At 40.3% G+C, this 21,137-nt stretch overlaps 1 protein-coding gene across 1 annotated transcript; it reads left to right on the forward strand.

Annotated features, from left to right (window-relative positions):
- The first annotated feature begins 865 nt into the window (after nt 1–865).
- dnaaf4 (dynein axonemal assembly factor 4) lies at nt 866–8,393 on the forward strand. The gene is made up of 9 exons (XM_022756332.1): nt 866–1,132; nt 1,419–1,566; nt 4,363–4,496; nt 4,600–4,816; nt 5,177–5,319; nt 6,645–6,754; nt 6,836–6,989; nt 7,730–7,835; nt 8,060–8,393. Exons 1-9 carry the CDS (start codon nt 1,010–1,012, stop codon nt 8,176–8,178), a joined length of 1,254 nt encoding a protein of 417 aa, XP_022612053.1. The 5' UTR covers nt 866–1,009; the 3' UTR covers nt 8,179–8,393.
- The last annotated feature ends 12,744 nt before the right edge of the window (nt 8,394–21,137 follow it).

Consider the following 21,137-nt stretch of genomic DNA (forward strand, 5'->3'; position numbering starts at 1 on the left):
GGGCTGATTGATGCACAATTGCAGATTAAACTGTACTGATCATCCCTAACTTTAAGTACTGTGTGTGTGGTACACAAGTGCACTGAGGAGCAGCAGTATTTATTCCATCATGTTCAACTTGTGACTGACAGTTTTTTTTATTGTTATGATTAAAAGGCCGTTTTTGTTGATAACCATGATGTTACCATTATGTCAATTATGTCATTATGCATATTCTCGCTCTCACCCGCACAATCTGCGCCCTTACCAACCGCTTGTGTCGCCTCTGCCACTAGCCAGCTCAGTTTGTAACCATGGCAGCCAGTTTCAGAAAACGGAAACTTTTCTGACAGACTGTAATGATGTGTTTAAGTACATTTAAAACTGTGAACTCTTCAGATCTGCTTACCAAAATTCAGAGCAAGCTACTGGGGTGAACTTATTTTCACGTTTGTGATATGGTCTGTACTTTTTGATAATATTTTCTATTGTCTAATGTAATTTCACTAAAACGTTAAAATACTTTATATGCAAATAATATGTTATGAGTACAATTTTCTAAGTTATGACTTTGCACCCCTTTAACAATCCACTGTATCACTAGTGAAGCACCATGTACTTGTACTTTTGAAATGTGCTGCATGAAAATTTACAACTTTAAGTCAACAACTGAGACAAAGATGAGAAATCTTATCTCTTAAACTTCCTCTTATCTCCACAGTCGGAGATTGCCTAGTGTCATATATAGGTTAACTGTATATCTCTACTATATTATATTGTGCCTGTGCTGGTTACGACTCTCATGTAATATCTTTCCGACAAACATGAAGGCAACATGGTGCCTCTCTAGTCACCATAGCAACAGGACGCCACACGGCAGGAAAAACACAATTTGTCGTTCATGACTATTCGCCAGTCTGTTTTCTTTAACCTAAATACATCGATATTTTTGAGCAGGTGAACCACAGTATCTGCTGACAGAACTACAAACAACAGGCTGTTACTGATAGCTAGTTTAGCTGGGCCGAAAATGCCTTTGTTAGTGACAGACTACTCATGGACACAGACCGACACGACGGTTTACATACATGTGCCTTTAAAAGGAGCGAAAGTTGGGAAAGTGGACATTGTATCTACAGACGAATACCTCAAGGTAAAGTTAGCTAACAACAGAACACGCTGTGGTCCATTCTTACTGGATCTTGGTGTCCCACAACACAACATCTTTTTAATAGATAAAGCTAACGTTATATATCCTGTTCTCTTCGTTTAGCTGTACCACATAAAATTTTACATTTCAATAACATTCAATGCTTACAACTGACCTACTCACAGCGCTGTACAATATAAAGTGTAAATACAATGACATAGGTCAAATTTAAATGTAAGATTCTCTATACAGTACCTTTGAACTGATCTCCCCTTTCTTTTCTGCACAGGTGCATTACCCACCGTATCTGTTTGAAGCCTTCCTGCTGAAACCTGTTGATGAGGACAGAAGTTCAGCAAAGGTTGGAAATGGAGTTGCTGTCATCACTTTGCCAAAGAGAACCAACAAAATATGGGAAAATCTGATGATAACCACAAGTAAGGGCATCTAGCTGATTTTCTGATCTTTGAATGACTCTGGGGTCACACATTGATCAATAAATAGTGCAATATCAATGATATGAATAAATACATTAAAACCAATCATTATTAGTAGTAGTAGTAATGTCTTTATTATTACTTCATATCGTATATCGTATTGCTATTATAGAAAAAAAGTATGAGAACTTTATCCTACCCTCATAATCTCAAAATTGTATTTCCCTTCATTGATTTAAGGTGTTTTACCTTATGGAAGAATGAATTCAACAACAAAAATCTATGTAATTATTAGTGGCTGGGAAATTATGGCTATCAAAATGCTCTTCAAGATTTTCAACAAATATTTAATCTACTTATTTTAAGAACTAATAAATGAACAGTTATTATCAGCTGCTACTGAACATATTGGATCACCTGATGTGCTCTGTCATCAGGTGGCACTTGTAGTTTAAGAACTGGGGGGGGGGGGCAGTAGTGACTTCAATGCTTCAGTGATTTGTAAGTGATGACCATTATCATATTTACCTGTGGACAAGGCAGCATTATTTATGTAATTTTCGTCTTCTTCCTCTTTGCTCCAATCATTCAGTTGAAAACACACTGGCTCCTCTGCAGCTATGATCTGGCCCTGTGTGGCATGTGTCCTAAGCTAAACCCATGATAAACACCTGAACAGAAAACATTCAGCTCTGTAAGCACAGCTCTGGTGCCACCCATGCTGGCCAGTATGGGTTTTTTTATATAAAAACATAAAATACATATACATGAGTGTTACAAAGATCAAATTTAGGGTTAATGGTATAGGACTTATGAATGATTTATAAATAATTAATAACTTGTTTGTTTTCTGAATAAACTGAAAATTGTCAAAATGGCCCATCACAATTTGTTTGTTCATTTTTACCAGCAATCTAAGACAAGTGCCTGGTATTATATCTCGATAAATGGTTTAAATGATTTATTATATTGATCATTTATTGATGATTGCGTAATCCATTAAATTGACTAATTGCTTGAACAATAATAAACTTAGGTCCCTAATCAGACCTGATTCAAAATGAGGTCAACATGGACAGACCCAAAAAGAGAGAGAACAGAGCAATGGCAGCAGCATGATGCTCCGCCAATTTCCAGCTGGAGCGATGATATCATAGTTCACTCTGTCTGTCAGCTTAAAAAAAAACACTTTTCCCCTGTGATGATGATGATCAGACATGATAGAGAAACTGTAGTCACCTGTATTTAACACCGGTTCTATGAGTACATGTGCAGCCCTCTAATGGACTTCGCTATTGGTTTAGCTGCTCTGCCTTGGCAACAGGGACAGATCTTTGCACTTACCATAAAATCATGAGGCAGCATTCACACGCTATGAGGCACCAGCCCAGTTCATCTCCCATTTGAACACACATGCATCCAGGTAAGTACCACTTCTATGTTGTGTGTTACACCTAACGGGCATCACTCTTGGTAACCCCCTGAAAGGAAGGCTGTTAGGGATGTGATGTAGTCAAATGTGGGTCTGAATCTGTACAACTAGCAACTACTGACTGGGTGAAAGAGTTTAAGTGGTCATTAAGCCATTGAGTACCAGCTCTCTAGGGGTTTCACAGCCTAACTTCGCTCCACCCACTACAGGGGTGCAACCTACTGCCGCATAGCTGAAGGAAATTGTATCTAATATCTAATGATCTAATGATATCTAATGACCTTGCTGAGCCACAAGGAGCATCCTGGGCTACCGGTCTGTGGCAGATGAGTCAGTCAGACCTCCTGAGGTTTGCTGTGTGGTCAACTCAACAGAAGGGACACAAGAAGGGTTAAAATGGCAGGTTGCTCAGTTCAACAAGGCTGTTACTTTTTCTTTCAAAAAATGGCCAATTTCAGATCTCAGACACATCTGAGAGGGAGTCTGTGCATCAGTTTCCAAAAAAAAAAAAACGCCCAAAACTCCAGGTGATTAAGCGCTCTTGATGGGATGAGATTGAACAGTTCTTACCACAGTACTCATCACATCACCCCTCAGGCCAGCTTCACAGTGCATTTTCAGTTACAGTTGCTGCTGTTTACTCCATTGTTTTCAAAGTATACACAGGGGCAGATGTGCTGCAGTAAGGACAGGGAGGGCGGCTGCGGCTGTGTTGAATGCACATGTGCCGTTGCCACAGAAAGTACAGTGACGGAAGTGATAGAGGAGCTGATTTAACAGGAAAACTTCTCCGTTCGATTATCTGTGGCCAGATAACCAAACTCTGAAGCTGATATTCCAGGAACCATAAACAACATTTATGATACTGATTAAGAAAACTTGTTAAATTAATTGGCAACTGCTCACTGTCTCACCCCACCTTAAATTCCTCTAACACAATATCTCCTGTGGAAGATTGGCTTCTCTGATTGTATCTGACTTTTCACTTTCTTTATACTAACACATCTGAGACAAGCAAAACCTTGTATAGAAACAACAATCTAGAGTGGTAGTGACACCTACTGTTCATAATAGGAACTAGAACTAAATTTTAACAGTAAACAGGCCAAATATAATTGTAATTTTAAAGTAACTCACAGGCTACACAGATGAAGATCTCAGGCTGCACATGACCCTCGAGCCATAGATAAGACACCCATATGTCGTGCTGTAAAGTTGTCAAACAGAAATCACCCAACTCTCAGCACAGAAGGGAAGACTGGTTCTAAGACAATTTTTTTATGTCTACTTTACTCAAATTTTCAAATATACATTATATAACTTTACATACAATTAATCTAACTTTATGAATCACTGTGTTTTAGATGACAAAGAAAAAAAGAAGGAGATCAGAGAAAGAGCTCTGTTGAAATACCAGGAAAAACTTTCTTCAGAGTCCAGATCCAAGGCAGAGAAACAGCGCGCAGAGAAAAAATATGCACTGGAGACAATGATGAAGGTAAAATCCTGTGAGACCACAATCTACTCATACATCACATCAGCAGGTAAACTGCTCTGCAAAGTGTAAGAATTTATATAAAGCATGTTTTGCTTGATTTCAGCTTGAAAAGGAGGAAAGAGAGAGTGTCCAGAAAATGAGGGACACCGAGCGAGAGAAAACCACAGCAGAGCTGGACGCATGGCAACTGAGACAGAAACAACAAGCAGAGGAAGAAGAACAAGTAAAACTCCACACACAGCGAGATAATCAAAACAGCCTGAAAGCCATAACAGAGAAGCAAGAAAAAAGATGCTCGGATGGAAGAAATGTCAAACTGGGTTTGTAACTTCCTGTCTGATCAAATTTGCTCCTTCTATTGTGATTGCACTATGAATCTCGATTTCAGTTGGAGTAATAATTTTTAGAAATGACGATGATGTGATTTTTATTGGGGCTTGTACCAAACAAACATGTTCTCTGATGTCTGGAGAATATGATTTGTAGGCTTCACAAAATGTTATGACACATTTTTTCTTTATCAAAACAATTACAGCTCCTGCAATTTTTTTGCAGCTGCTGCGAATTGGATACTGCACTTGGCCATATTGCAATTCCAATAATATTTCGATTAATTGTGCAGCCCTATTCTCTACTCATTGTTGGTTATGGTATGTCAGTGAACATATTCCTGTGTTTAGATCGAAGAGGCAGTGAAGCAAAGTGCAAGAAAAAACAGGCGGACCTGCCAGCTCTGAGACCTGCTGGAAACATTCAAGTTACATTTACCCCACGGGTTTTCCCAACAGCCCTCAGGGAATCAAGAGTGCAGGAGGAGGAAGAAGTGAGTCGTCAGTCTCTTTTTCTGTCACCTGCAGATTTTTCCCTTGTTGTTGTACAGCAGTGAGCAAAAAGTGGAAGGAGGAATCTTTAGAAGGAAGTACTCAAAACCTGCAGCACAGTCTCACTCACAGTCGCCCTGTTGACTCTAAAAAGATCAGCATCACCCTCTGGGAGTCACCCCAAGAGGATGAAAGACACAAGTAATACACAAGTAATGCTGTTGTGTAAACACATTTTTGCCACTGATACTAACCTCAGCTCAAGTGTGATACAATCTTCAAAAAGTTCACCAGTGTTAATTTAGAATAGACATCTTGTTGTGTCACTGGGAAAAGTGCACGTGGCTGGATTCCATTTAGCTGCTTCAGTTTCAGGTGTGTGCTGCCTCACTGTCACACTGTCGTGGTTTACTTGGACACTTGAATAGAGCAGAGACATTTTTATTATTAGCATTGTTACCATTTGTAACACTTTTCTGTGCTTTTCCTACTAAAACAAATGAAATGTCTGCACTGAACAAGGCCAAAAAATCTATATCTTAATCTCTAAAATCTTATCTAATGAGTGGAATTCGGTGCAGCCCGATTGTGAGACTACTAAAGGCCTAACTAAAGATATTTGTGTTTATGTTATTTTTTGCACTTTTTTAACAGTTGCAGTAAAACAGAAAAAAAACATATAATTTAGTTCCATGAATTACAAGGACTGAAACATAATAGTTCATTATTAATGCAGATTGTTGATAACTGAATGTCATTTACAGAATCTCTGATGACCTCTTTAAAGCCACATGTGCTCAGTGATGCTGTGCAAGAGACTAAATAGAGGCATTAATGGCATCATTTCATTCATTTCACAGAGAATGATTACTTTGTTTTCCAAATGAAAACAGACTTCCATATGAATTACATTATGAATGTGTGTAATTTAGGTTTATTCACCATCATATCTGTGCACCACTAAAGCTGCATTCAGAACAACTTGAGCCCTGTGTGATATAGACACTCATTTCTAAAGTATGTCACCCCTGGAATACTCAACTTTAACAAATGCATACAGAAAAACACATGCCAGATTCAAGCAGAATCTGTCCCCTGTGAAAATCAATCAGTAAATCAGGCCTGATGATCACAGATTTTGTTTTTATTTGAGCTAAATAAAAATGGTCTCTGTGCACAGAGATTCTTTTATGGGTCTAATGAAGAAATGTCCTTAATATGAAAATAACATTGTTGGTATCAAAGTTTTATCTACAGCTTAAACACATCATGTGCTTTGTGAGCGCGGTCACACTAAGTTTGCACTTTATATGTTTAAATCAACCAGTGGCTCCACAAACAAGCTGAAGCCAGACGTGCAGTCAATCCAGATGTTGAAGAGCTGAAGGACCTGACGGAGGAGAACATGAACCCTGACTGGTTAAAGGACAAAGGAGAGTAAGTGAAGTCTTGTCTCAAATCTATTTAACAGTGTTTATTTTTTTCTGACCCATGAGGTCACTAACCTGACTCTTTCAGCAAATGTTTTGCGACTGCGGACTACCTGAGTGCAGTCAACGCCTACAACCTGGCTATCAGGCTCAACAGAAAGATCCCAGCTCTGTACTCAAACAGGGCTGCATGTCACCTGAAGTTAAGAAATCTTCACAAGGCTGTTGAGGATTCCTCTCAGGTCTGTACTGTCTGTGTGTTTTTACATTATGTGTGTCCATCACAAGTTGTGTCTGCTCACTGCTGTGGAGGACACTGTTGTAATTTAGCATTTTCAAAATGAAACTTATACGTGTTTTAAACTTAATTTAATATGATTTTTAAATGACCCTCAAAGGATAAGTGAAATAGCTAATGGATGGATGGATGGATGGATGGATGGATGAATGAACATGCCTGACTTCCTGAGTAGAAAATCTCACCTGCAGGCACTTCTGATTTTATTTTTCCTAGATGAACATAGGACATGCACAAAGTTATAATCAAACTTAGAGAAGTGAAGCAGGAGTGTAGTGATGTCACTTCCTGTCAGCACCCCTGAACTGCTCACAGTGTTTTCGAGGGAGCTGAATGTCCAGTGCACTGTGTAGGTTTTGGTATTGTGGACACCATGGTGAATTCCTGTTTCCCTGACTAGTACAGTTCCTACTGTAGTAGAGGCAAATCAGAGTCTCTCTATTTCAGGCTGCAGTTAATGTGCACATTAGTGAACAGACCAGAAGTCACCCAGAATACTCAAACATCTCCACACAGTACCATGTTTTTTCAGTTTGTTTCAGTTTCTCCTGTATTACCACGTCTGACATGAGCTCTGCACACTTCAGGTTGTGAGTTAGGCTGATATCGAAGCTGTATTAATCTGTTATAATGCTTTTATGTAAAGTAGCAGGAAACATACAGTATGTCCACGTTTCTCTGCAGGCCCTTGATCTGCTGACTCCACCAGTTGCTGCTAATGCAGCTGCCAGAGCCAGAGCCCACGTCCGCCGAGGATCTGCTTTCTGCCAGCTACAGCTCTATGCAGAAGGTCAGCCAGTTTGTCTTTTTGCTTTGGTACACTGTTACTATTCAAGTTGAGATTTCACATTTTGTTTTCAGTGGTAATCTCACACTTTGTGTTGTTAAAATATAATGGTAGAGTAACAATACATCACCGCAGCATGTTTGTCAGGATGATGTCTTAATGGCTAAACAGGTGACTATGTCCACCTGCTCTGTGTTGTCTGATGTGTTTGTGTCATGTTTTCTCAGGGCTACAGGATTACCAAGCTGCTCTGAAGATTGACTGTCACAATGAAGCACTGCTGGCAGACACACAGAGGATACGAGACATTATTCAAGGCACTGCAGCTCACCCTGATACACAGTGAGGCACAGAAATATACACTGTACATATCATGTATAGCTTCTTATTGTTTGAGTTGTTTGTCTGTTACAAAATGATTTAATAAATGATAACAGAGAACCAGAGGCAGCTGCATGTCAGTAACAATACAGTCAAATACTATGTGAAATCCCTGCCGCAGTCAGTGTGAGACAGACCTGCTGCGAGTGCAAGGGAAACACGACACTATCTGTGTGTAGAGCGCCCTCATGTGGTCAAATGTTTCACCTCCTAAAATCAGCTGTTTCAGTGTCAGTGTGTTCATTTATACACAGTTACTAAAATAAAAATAGTCAACGTCAGTCTTTTAAAATTGCTGGCCTTAGTAGTGTTTTTTGTTCACATGAACATACATGAGGACTAGTTACTACAAACTTTTATCAGTGTATTTTCTGTCTGTTGAAAATATCTTGATACGGTGGTAATTTAGTACATGTTTACAGGTTTGTAATTTAAAACGTTTTTAGGGAGTAAATAAGGTGACAATAACCTTAGACTGTCTCCGATCCTTCTGCCAAAGAATCTCCATCTTAGAAAAGAAGGATGTAGCTCTGGCTTCAGCAATCAGCCAGGTCACTTTGGAACCTTGGCTGATGAAAATTCCTGCCTCGGCTAAAATCCTTGATACTTTTTCCATCAAAGGACCCATCAGTGTTTGTTGCTGAGGGACAGAAGAACACAGATCTAGACACAGTTTGTGGTGTGATCATCAGCTTTTATTAAGTTTCATCAGACTGACCACTCTACCCATCCTCACTCTACAGTATGATAATACGTCAGTTTCAGATTGAAGGGATTTGGAAAATGCCACTTTTCTTTGCAAACACAGACTTTCTGTGAAGGCCCTTTTTTGCTGTGAAGCTGAAGTGCAAATTGAGGTCAACTGATCAGACCGTGCAGCGGGTCAAGACCCAGAGCCACTGGGTCATGGGAAGGCCGGTGTGAGTTTCTAGACGATTCTGGAAGACGTGGTTGGTTTGGTGCTTTATTCTTACCTTGAAGCTCTGTTTTAGTTGCTGGTTCTAACATCATGTCCAGGCCTTCTCAAATTCCTTTAACATGACATAATACTGACTCATAACTCACAACACTGAGCGTACCAGCTTTAAAATATGGCTCCACAGAAAAGCAGATCAGAGCTCCAGTCCTGTGTGACTGTGAAGTAGCACTTGAAGATGTCGACCACACACCCTGCCCTCTGTCAGTCGACACAATTGAAATCTGTAAACACCCCGTAAAGCCGCTTTTCTAATTTTTTTTCTTCGACCAATTTTCTGTTTTCTTCTAATCTCCTAATCAAATGTGCCAAAAGCTTCCCAAAGAATTACAAATGGTTCAAATTCAGCGTCAGCAGAATGGGATCATTAAGAGGCTTTGATTTGTAGTGGAGCTGCATTGTGGCCGAGCAGTTCAAGTGAATGATTGTCAGTGAATGACTTCTCTAAAGCATTTGAAAAGAAACACAATTCCACCATGCATAGACAAGCGAGAACGTTGAAGTGTTATTACAAAAGATTAATGCGAGTGCTTGGAAATGAAGCAAATGGAGGTGTATACATGAACTCCTGCTGGAAACTCACTGGATGACTTCGCTTTGGGTTTTCGGTTTTGTGGTGAGAAAGTTCACATGACAGTTCATATACTTTCATTTTAGGATTTTGATTATGACCGAACCTGTTCTGTCAGTGTACTAGCATCTCATGATTAAATGTCTGCATCTTCCAGGCCTCAATTTTGAGTGTTGGACCACTGACCACACAGAGGTGTATATTTTCACAGGATAGACATTTTAAAGCTGCTCTCACGAATTATTAAGCCTCCTTGCATTCAGGTTGTCCGTCCGTCCCATTCCTGTGAAAGCGATATCTCAGTAACGCCTTGAAGGAACTTCTTCAAATTTGACACAAACATTCATTCGAAGGATGATCAAAACATGTTTTTTTTCCGTAACTCACAAATTCATTCACTAATTGTGACACAATTTAACTCAAATGACTCTAAGGATAAAATGAAGTGATGACAATTTATATCCCTTTTATATCCATATAAGCATTTGCCAGGAACATTACATTACAGTTACGGCTCATTACATCACTGAGGGAAGGATAAATCAGAAAGTCTTTAAAACAAAAGTCATCTGTACAAACAGGAGCAGTGGTGGCCGAGGATAAGGCTCAAAGTTACGGCTATCACATGGATAATACATCTAACATGGGTGTGGCAGTAAATACCTCAGTGGTAAATGGACAGTAAAGATCCAGGATGGGATCACTCTGAGTAAGAATCATCAGTCTGTGTATTAGTAGTAGAAAGATAAAGTTACAATATCGTTATTATTTGTGTGTGTTGCACTCAGAACTCACTGGACCCGAAGAGAAGCCTTAGTCAGAGCACGACCTTGTCCATCCAGGGAAAGACTTACAGAGAACTGGAGATGTGTAGGGACATGCCTTCTGACCTCTGACCCCTGCTCTCCTTTGCTGTCAGAGCTGGACCTCTCATACCTGTGTGTACAGGCCTCCTGTACCCCTCTGCTGCTGGAGATACAATCAGCCCAAAGAGATCACACATCCTTCCAGAAAAGGCCGACATGTTGATTTTTCAAATTTTTGTTAAATATTTAGCTATATTCATTTTTTTTTTTTCGGTTGTAATTTACATTATTAATTTATATAGTCTCGGTTTACAGTTGTTTTTGTTAATTGTCGCTCACAACAAAGAGTAATATTTATTTTAATAAATGAAGGGAATGAATGAAGAAACCTTCCTGTCACAGTTAACTGAATAAAGCCTAAAAATAAAAAATTAACAACATTTTTTAATCGGAACCGAGATTGGATATGAACCAGATTCGATGAGCAGAATCACAATTGATAAGATTGAAGCAATACCCAACTACAGCTACCACCAGACCCTCCTCCCTGCCATTACCCCCTAACACCAGCAAATTCCTCTTAAATAAACCTTTTTCTCTCCCCCACCCCTCTCTGTCCACGTCCTGCGTTTGAGTCCTCCTTGAGCTCTTAACACCTTCCTGTTATTCTGTGAGCTGCGTTTGATTGGCAGGTGGTCGGCCCTCCTGGCAGGGTGCTGGAGCTGACTTACTAGTACCATATGGAAGCTTTTATCCTGCCCGCTGACCAGGACACACACTGCTGCTCCAGGACACAACTCTTTAACCCATTTCACACACTTGAAGAAAAGTCAATCCCCATGTGTACATGTTCCTGCAGCATACGACAGCTCCTGGGGTCCAAAGTTAGGGGCCAGTTGGTCTCTACATGATTTTGTGGCTGTATTTGTCTGTCATTAAGATAAAGAAATATTTTATTTGAACTGTTTTTCATTAATATCACTGACATTATGCACCACAACATACTAAAAATGTCAGTTGAGAAGATTTATTTAATTTACATCTCACTGTGTCCACCACAGTATCTCTGTAGTCCAGGATGTGCTTAACAACAGAGTAGTTACATGGCCTGACTGCGATCAGAGAATCTTCTTTTCTCTTGATTTAATTTGTTTTTCTCTTTTCTTGCATCATTGAAATTCCATGATATATTATGGCCTTGTAAAGTTATTATTGCTAACATGAAGAAGAAAAAGAACATGTTATTTTCTGATTGTTCACAGCAGTTACATTCAAAACACAAATAAACATGCCACCACCTCCGCACCTCCACCTGCTCCTGTCTGCTGTGGCCTCTCTGCTCTGTGTGTGTGTGTGTGTGTGTGTGTGTGTGTGTGTGTGTGTGTGTGTGTGTGTGTGTGTGTGTGTGTGTGCCTGTGTAGCTCCGCCCCTGCCCTCAGTCAAATAGACACACAAACCTGCATCTCTTCATACATACATGCAGACACAGAGCATAGGAGAGTATGAGACAGCAAGGGCTTAACATCCACTGACCAAAAGCAGCAGCCCAGAAACATCCCGAACACAGCAAAATAAGAGGAAAATAAGAAAATAGATCTTTAAAATAAATCTTTCATTATCTATTTCCATGTCTTTATTTTCCAACAACACATCTTGTTAAATAGAGTAATTCCTTTAAATGTGATGTTCATCCACAGTGAGAAACTTGCTGCGCTAAATCATGGAGAACTGAATGTGGTCAGTGAACAGAAAGAATTCTCACAGGCCAGGTTTACATTGCAGCTTTAACTTTAGTTATTTTTTCCATGTACTGTTAAACAAAATTAATTCTTGTCAGTGGGAAGAACAAATAAGCTGCACAAGTTGCACTCAGACCTGGACCATCCTCCCTCCTTCCTCCTTCTTCTTCCCTCTCTTTCTGCCCAGCTGAATAACCACTAAAGGTAAATTAGATCATAATGACCCTGCACCATTCATACAAAACCTGATTAGATACGCAACCCTCTGCTTAATGAGCTGAAAAACTGCTGTGTGTGTGTGACTGTGTGTGTGTGTGTGTGACTGTGTGTGACTGTGTGTGTGTGTGTGTGTGTGTGTGTGTGTGTGTGTGTGTGTGTGTGTGTGTGAAATGTCTGTATTTTGCTCCTTCAGTGTCAGTTCTGTGTGGTATCTTCCAACACACAGACAACACTAGTGACTCTGTTTTGGTCTCCACCAACTTGTAAACTAAAGTGTTTCCTCATCTCTCTCCTGTCTGGAGTCTGGATCTGTGATTCCCTCTCTCAACCCAACTGGTCAAGGCCAAGCATCAAACTCAGGGGCTGAAAAATGAAGCTAACACTGAAATACCAAAAACTGCAGTTCCTCTAATGACCACAAGAGTCTGGCTCCAACAGTGAGTCAGTCTCCATAGACTCCCATGTTAAAATGTCCAACGAAGAAAAATGTCCAGGAGAAATAAACATGTTTACAGCCCGGTACAAAAACAGTTTTGGTCTCTAGAGCTAATTTCCTCCTTCATGACAACTGTAACTATAACTCACCTGTTTCATTAAGGCTTAAAGTTAAGTATAATTGAGGACGTGGCCTCTTTGAGTGACAGGTCGGTGAGTGTATGTTTGCCACAAACCAGCATGCAAGTCTCAGTTCCACACACGTCCCTTCTCTTCGTCTTTGTTTAGGGGTGGAGTCAGGCACTGCCACGATGGTGATGGTGGAGCAGCTCACTCTGAGCTTCAAAACTGTTCTTCAGAAATCTGTGGGTCACAGAGGCTACATCCTTTATTTACAGTCTATGTTCAAGGCAAACACCCATCCACCCTGAGCTTGGTTCTGATCAAGTGCCCTGACATAACTTCTGTTAGGGTTTGGTGCTATATAAATAAAACTGACTTCATCTTAAATTGTGCTAAATAGTTAATGTGAGTCAGCACCAACCAGTCCTCGAACCTAAACAACCATATAAGTTGCAAGTGTCTGCTGAAATAGCGCTCCTATGGTGGCATGCCTATACTGGACATTGGTTGTCATGATTACCATAATAAATAATAATAATGAAGAGCAGCGTACAGATTATCACCATGGTTACTGTAATAATGGTCATGGCTTGGTTAGGTTTAGGAAAAGATCGTGATTTAAGTTAAAATAAGTACTTCCTCAACATTAGACAATCTTTGTTGTCATGGTTACAATGATAACGTTGGTCATATATAATAGGAACAACACAAACTGCTGGTTTCAGATGGGAATCGAACACCGCTCTCCTGTATCACATTCATCCATTCACCACAACCTCTTCCTGACGTGGATTTTGTCTCTCTTTATACTACGTCACCGCACTTTTCTCTTTGCTCCTGTCGTAATTACTACAACCACTAGATGTCGCCTAGCAACAAAACGTAACAATGGGTCATAATGACCTATAATGACAGACGACCTATGGGTTCGTTTTTGACAGTCTCATCAGCAGACAGCACTAAAATGCAATGTGAAATTTGCATTTAATGTGAAAAAGAAGTGAGGCCATTGTTCCTGATGTAACATTTGCTTTTATTTTAAGCAAATCTAGCTGTTTGTCAGTCCACCACTTTAGTCCCGACTGAAATCTCTCAAAAGCCATTGGAAGGATTAATATGGAATTTGCTACAGATATTCACAACCCCCTCAGGATGAATCGTGATCACTTTGGTGATCCCCTGACAATAACGCTCTACAATGTGGTGAAAAAGTGAAGTTACTAAGGAATGAGTGAGGAACAATTTGAGTTGTTAATAAGTATTTCCCTAATAACTCTGACACCACATCTCCATAGCTCTGACCTTTGCATATTACTCACAAACATATTGTTTGTTGATGTTAATGTTGTTCATGTAGAAACTGAAGCTTTTTTTGCTGCACTATTCAAATCTATTTACACCTTCTTTTTTTTCCCTCTCCCTCCTCCTCTTTCAGCCCTCCTCTTATATTTCCTCCCTCCTCTCCTCCGCCTTTCCTCAGTGATAAGGAACTGCCTGTCTTGCCCCTGTGACTCTGTTCAGAGAGTATGTGTGAGTGTGTGAATGATAGCCTACCCCCTTTCTGAATTATAGACTCCTTGGGGTCACTCTGTGGCCCCAAGGGTCCATTGTTATCGCCTTACTCACAGCTTCTCTCAGCTGCACTTGACAGCCCATTGGTATGGATGTTAGTGTGTGCGCGTGCGTGTGTGCATGCGGGTGTGTGTCTTGTGTTTCCTCTCAGGTAGAGGCAGCCAGCAGATCGCTCCCCGTCTCCCAGCATGCCTCACTGCCTCTTTTATAGAGTCTCGCTCTCTGACTGAAAGGGGCCTGGATACTTAAATCCAACTGCTGCCCAGTCGCACCAACTTCTCTTCTCAACACATTTTCCAAAGAGGTGAGCAGCAAAGTCAGAGGAGGAGAGCGAGGGAGAGATACTAGAAGAGAAAGAGAAGAATAGAGGAATAAAATGATAAAATTAAATTGACCTTTAAAAATCCCATCGGAAATTGAATGAATATTACAGCTGACAGGAAAACAAAAAGATAAGCATACTGAAGATAATAAATAATTATAATAATAAATAATTGTATAATATCTCTCTGCAAGTAATACAATGAATGTTCACTGAAGAAATGTAAATGTATGTGGACACAGATGTTGTGAAGTCAACTATTGACTGCCTTAGATGCCATTTACCAGTATGGATGAAAGCCCCAGAAACTGATGTGACTTTGAGATATAGAGATATTGAACATATGCCGATCAGAATGGACCATAGATTGTAAATAAAGATGGACGTAGCCTTTGTGGCATCACCCACAGGTTTCTCAAGAGTGAGCTGCTCCACCGTCACCATCTTGGCAGTGTCTGACTCCACCCTAACTTCCAGCCAAAGAGGAGGGGCGTGTGTGGAGCCGAGACTTGGTTGCATACCGGTTTGTAGCAAGCATACGCTCACCCACCTGTCACTCAATGAGGCCCCGCCCTCAATTATACATAACTTTAAGCCTTAATAAAATGTAAACAGGTAAGTTATATAAACAGTTGTCATGAAACCTGTAAACATGTTTATTTCTGCTGTAAAGTTGGACATTTTAACATGGGAGTCTATGGGGATTGACTCACTGTTGGAGTCAGACTCTAGTGGCCATTAGAGGAACTGCACTTCAGTGTTGGCCTAATTTTTCAGCCTCAGAGGTTACCGCTTGGATTTTAACCCAGCTGGATTGAGGAAATAGAGACCATAGAAAGCAGAGTATTATAGAATAAAAGTGGAAACATTTTGCAGCTGTTGTCAGTCAGCTTGAAGCTACTTTGCTCCACTTATTCAAGTTTTAATGAATAGAATTGGAAATTTTCTTCCATCAGAATTTGGATTCCAGATCACATTTGTGAACTCTGGTGACACTGAACTAAGACTTTATCAGTTTCAGTCGGGGTTAAATGTTGCTACATGAATTTTCACATGTGCGACTGAAGCTTATACTTATAGCATCCTCTTATCAGTTTGACCCTGAGGAGGGCCAGTGTGGTTCCAGATGTCTTGTAGCTCAGGTTAGACCTTTACATTGAACTCTTCTTGCCTGCAGAGAGTGCTGGTTATCTCTGGTCAAACCTGCCTTCATGCTGCCTGCTCAGCACTCCACACTGACACTTATAATTATTGGTGGAAAATTGTGATGTCAGTTGCATTTGTGCTTCCTCAGGTGTGTCCTGGTCTGGTCAGTCAGTTATTTGCCTGTGGAGACAGGTTCTGAAACATTTGAACATGTAATGGCCCTGATGTCATCCAGGTAACATTTATCATATAACTGCATGTTCCCTGATGCTGTTTGTTCAAGACATGAAGGAGATCATGATATAGTCACATCATCTACATCTCAGTGGAGTTTCTATGGTCACTTACAGAGAAGAAAAAAAAAGGGTTGTGCACACTGCAGCTTCTCTGTCTCCAGTATGGACTTGAATGTTTGAGCTTCACTGTGCAGAATGATGAACATGCAGACTTTGTTTTCACATCATCTGCTGAGGGAGGAAATTGTCTCTGTGCTCACCTTCAACCTCAGTTTAAAACCAGGACCCATGAGGTGATTTTGTGACATTACAAGTAGTTTGAAGCAAATCATTGTCCAGTATGAAGCTTACATCACTTACTTCGTGTGATTTGGAAAACCTCCAGGTCACATGCACTGAGTGAAGTAGGTGACATCTTGTGTCCAGCTGTTAAACTTTTGAAATGTTTGTATTCATATTCATTTTCATAGTTTTTGGATGTTTTAGTTAGGAAGGAGAAGATTTTAAAAGAGGTAATTGAACGTTTTCGTGAAAAAACCATAACAGACAAAACTTGTATAACTTTTTATATCTTAAAACATGTTTGTTATTAGTTCAGTTGACCACAAGACAAGACAAAGTATATATGGGTTTTGAGATGGTGATAGACTTACATAATTAAATGCTCCATGCCATTTTCTGCATATCATTGTTCATTGCTCATGATTAGATTATTGAGAGTGCAGACAAAAACCAACTAAATAAGGACAGGAAAGGAAAGGAAAGGAAAGGAAAGGAAAGGAAAGGAAAGGAAAGGAAAGGAAAGGAAAGGAAAGGAAAGGAAGGAACATATTTGAGGGACTAAAGGAGATGTGAGAGGGGTTAGTTAGATGAGAAACAAGAGAAAAACAGAGAACAAAATGTTTTCACTTTCCTTTTATATTAAAGAGATGCATAATGCTTCTTTAAATGAGCAGAGTCCAATTTTAAAATGCTGATTTTCTTTTACCATTGCTTAGTTTTGTTTTGTTTTTCAAATGCCTCTCAGCACGTTTTCAATCCTGCTGCCCTCTTCCCTTCACGAGCCTCCCATGGCCTTTTTACCAGGAGTTAATTAGTCTTTTCATTATCCATGAAAGAGTTAATTGATTAATGAGGAATGGTAATGGCTTTATCTGTAAACAGCCTCTCATTTGCTCTCAGCATCCTCTTCATCAGCCCCTCTCTCTTCCATCTCCCATTAAAACCCAGACGAGTTTTCCAACACATTAAGCTCTGAACTCGGAGGCAGAGAGAATACAGCCGTTTAGAATTCCTCAGGGCGTTTTAATTAAAATCCAAGGAGCGCTGGCACTCTCTTACATCTCTCTGCTTTGGTCTAAGCCCACTTACACTGGCCATACTCCTTCTCCTGATCCACTTCTCCCTTCATCGTTTCTTCTGGGTGGCAGAGGGAATGGCCCTATCCCTCCTTCAGAGATCACTTGTGGCCTGACAGCTCTCACAATAAGAGCCATTACACACAATGAGACAGAAAGACGGCGCTCTAATTTAAAGCCCCTCCTCCTCTGCCTCTTTACATCATTATGGTATTAGTCCTGGGCAAGACACTGATAGAGCAGAGAGAGAGAGGAGAAAGAGATGGATGAATGAGGGACTTCAAAGTCCCGCTGCAGCGGCAGCACTTGAGGGGAATGATCAGCCAGGCACTCCAGTGGCAGAGCCCTGTATGTATAGAGCTCTGTGTGGCTTAGCAGGGCTTCGACGGCCTTAATAAAAAACCTTCATCAAACCACAGACGAGAGGCAAACACAGAGGAGAAGTGAAATAAGCTGAAGCAGGTTTCATCAGCAGGTTTTACACTGTTGAGTTAAATCTGCCCACATTACAATGGAATGTTGTTTTTTTTCCTGCTTATTTTTTCCGTGTCTTTGAATTAACTATAAGAAATTGGTATTATTACGTATTACATGTAGACTTCATGAACTAAGATTCAGTACTGACTCCTCTCAGAGCCTCTCAACAACCATGTATACGGGAAGTAATATTGCGTTTCTGTACCTCATAATTATTACTAATGATCTCACAATAACAAGGAAAGATGTCAGAGGTAGGAGATCCAGTAACAGGTGTCACACCATATTCTGTGGCCCATTCCAGCTATACTGTATATTACTAATGCAAACATTTTAGTGTACTATGGTGCCTGCTTTATTTTGATAGCTGTTATCAAACATGCTGGCATTATGTGCAGTGTTATAGGACACAATAATAACTGTTTTACCCACAGTAAAGTGGCATTAATATCTCCCACTGTCTCAAACCAAGGAGGAAATAAAAGTGAATTACATCAGGTGGTCATAAGCCCAGCTTCTCAAATAGCAATGAACGGTAACCACCCTCACTTTTTCTCATCATTACAAGGTCTGAATCGTGAAAACTACACCTACATGTGATGTACATGTATCTGGCCTCTGTGTAAATACTACAATTCCCATGAGTATCAGCTATATTGCTATTCAAGAGGATATTGAATCAGAGATGTAGCAAAGTCAAAAGGCTTTGTTGTTGCAATGTGGGACAAAACACTGTGCTTTATTATAATATAATTTATCCAAAAGTGACGCAGATTGCAAAAGTGAACAGACGCAAAGTGCTGATCGAGTTTCCATGAAGTGTGGTCTTTGAAATCTCGCTTTACTTCACTGTTAGCAGCACACTCAACCAAAGTTGAAATTCAAGAATTGGACGTTTCTTCATGAAATTCCCCTTAAAGTTGTACTTCACTTGTCTTCCTATGTACACAGCGTTAGGTTGAGTAGTAGCTTATATGATCAATTTCCTCTTTTCCTTTTTTTTACTGATGCTGACTCAAGGTAAGACCCCATCCACCAGCTTCCTGCCTGGTATCACACGGATGTGTCAGCCTGGTCTGTAGTGTTGGTCCAGTCTTCATTTGGCTCATAGATCAGTCTAATGTCAGTCAGACCGTTTCACAAAAATAAAGACTGACTCATTTTAAAAGTTGCACACCTTACACCCAGGCTAATTCAGGTCTAAGATGTTACAACTGAATACCATGTTACCATGGTAACAGTGACATCCAACATCAAAAAACAGGAAAAGATGGCTCATAATTTGTGGTTTGCTGACACTGTTGTGAGGAAAGCAAAGACCGCAACCATTTGTTTTCCATATCAGACTTTTTCTTTTTATAGTTTTACTCTTTCACTGAATTTCCAAAGTAAAACGTCCTTTTAACTGTTAAATTCTTCCAAAAGACAAGCATTTTCTGCTGGGGTAACAGACCCAACAGCTGAGCAGTTGGATGCAGTTGGGCGACTTAAGATAGTCTAGAACTACTGCTTTGTGCAACAGATGAATTCACACGTCTGTCTGGTGTCTGACTGTTTGTTATATCTAAGACACAGTCAACGTTTGTCTTTGTGAGACCGACCCCTGGCTTCTCCCACTTCACCATTTTATAGCAGGACCTGTGATGTATCAGAGCTGCTGCAGAAGCTGAGCTAAACGTCAGGAATCGCAAGCTGGTTAAAACTGTTTCTCTGCTGGTTCATGTTATTTCCCGTGATAACAACTTCAGTACTGAACCTTCATTAAAAAAGTTAAATGAAGTTTGCTGAGTATAAACCAGTGTCAGCTGTGAGATGCAGATGAACGCGACTGACCCATGGTCGGTGTTTTTGACTCAAACTGCCTGGATGGCCTGTGTACTAGACTTTAAATGTACTTTTATGAACAGCCTCTCGCTCTGTCAGGGGACATGCAGATGATGTCAAAATGCAATTGGTCACGTAGGATTGCCTTTCATCCCTTTCTCTCTTTTCAGTCAGAAAAGCAACAATTATCTCAACACAAAAAGGTGTGGATGGGTGGACGGCGTGCTGGAGAGGGTGGGGGTGGGGTGGAGGGGTGTTCTGTAGTAAATGATGGGAATGATTGAGGAGATTGAGGATCAAGAAGAATGTGGCACGATCTGACATATGGCAAAGTGGAGCACGCTGGCCAGGCCAGAGGGCTTTTCATGATCTTCACTCTATTACAAGGATTAGAGATGTAGAGAGGGCAGGCCACACACACACACGCACGTGCACACACGTGGACGCACACACACATACATCAAACCTGTACTTAATCATTTCTACCTCATACAGACATAAACATATGCAGTGACACGTTTCACAGCTGAACTTAAAATTACTCCCTTTACCCTCTTCAAAAATAAAGGCCTTTTGTTAATATGTGGAGGTGTTAGCATGACTGTTGTACTAACAGCTGCCGCTGTGTAGTTAAAGTGAAAAAAGCTGCATCTACTGGGGTTCTGTAAAACGCAACTCACATTACCTTTTCCCTGTCTGTGAACTCACTCATTTTTTTGTCTTACACTTGTTCTATGTAATGTTCTGATCTATATTGTAATATCATTGAATGTGTTGTCCAGTATTGTCTTCACAGTTTGAATGAGTTCTCCAGAAGGAACTTTCCTTTCAGTTGCGATAATCGGGAAATACTGCTGATATTTCATTTCAACACTAGACAATGGCATTTCAGAATAAATGGGTGGGATTGCTGGCTTCTGGAAAAGCTGACACTAAACTGCTAAAAAAAGCTTTTAATTTGGATTACAATGTGAAATTCTTTGGAAATTGAGCAACAATTACAGAGAAATAGCAATGTGTGTGTGTGTGTGTGCGTGTGTGTGTGTGTGTGCGTGCATGTGTGTGTGTGTGTGTGCGTGCATGTGTGTGTGTGTGTGTGCGTGCATGTGTGTGTGTGTGT

Source organism: Seriola dumerili, unplaced genomic scaffold (assembly GCF_002260705.1).
Source record: "Seriola dumerili isolate Sdu_G_001 unplaced genomic scaffold, Sdu_1.0 BDQW01000242.1, whole genome shotgun sequence".
NCBI lineage: Eukaryota > Metazoa > Chordata > Actinopteri > Carangiformes > Carangidae > Seriola > Seriola dumerili.

Bases quoted from the DNA above. Each gene is read 5' to 3' on its own strand.
- dnaaf4 (XM_022756332.1), top strand. From the start codon at position 1,010: ATGCCTTTGTTAGTGACAGACTACTCATGGACACAGACCGACACGACG. The intron at 1,133-1,418 runs GTAAAGTTAGCT...TTTTCTGCACAG, and splicing joins CTACAGACGAATACCTCAAG to GTGCATTACCCACCGTATCT. The intron at 1,567-4,362 runs GTAAGGGCATCT...ACTGTGTTTTAG, and splicing joins AAATCTGATGATAACCACAA to ATGACAAAGAAAAAAAGAAG.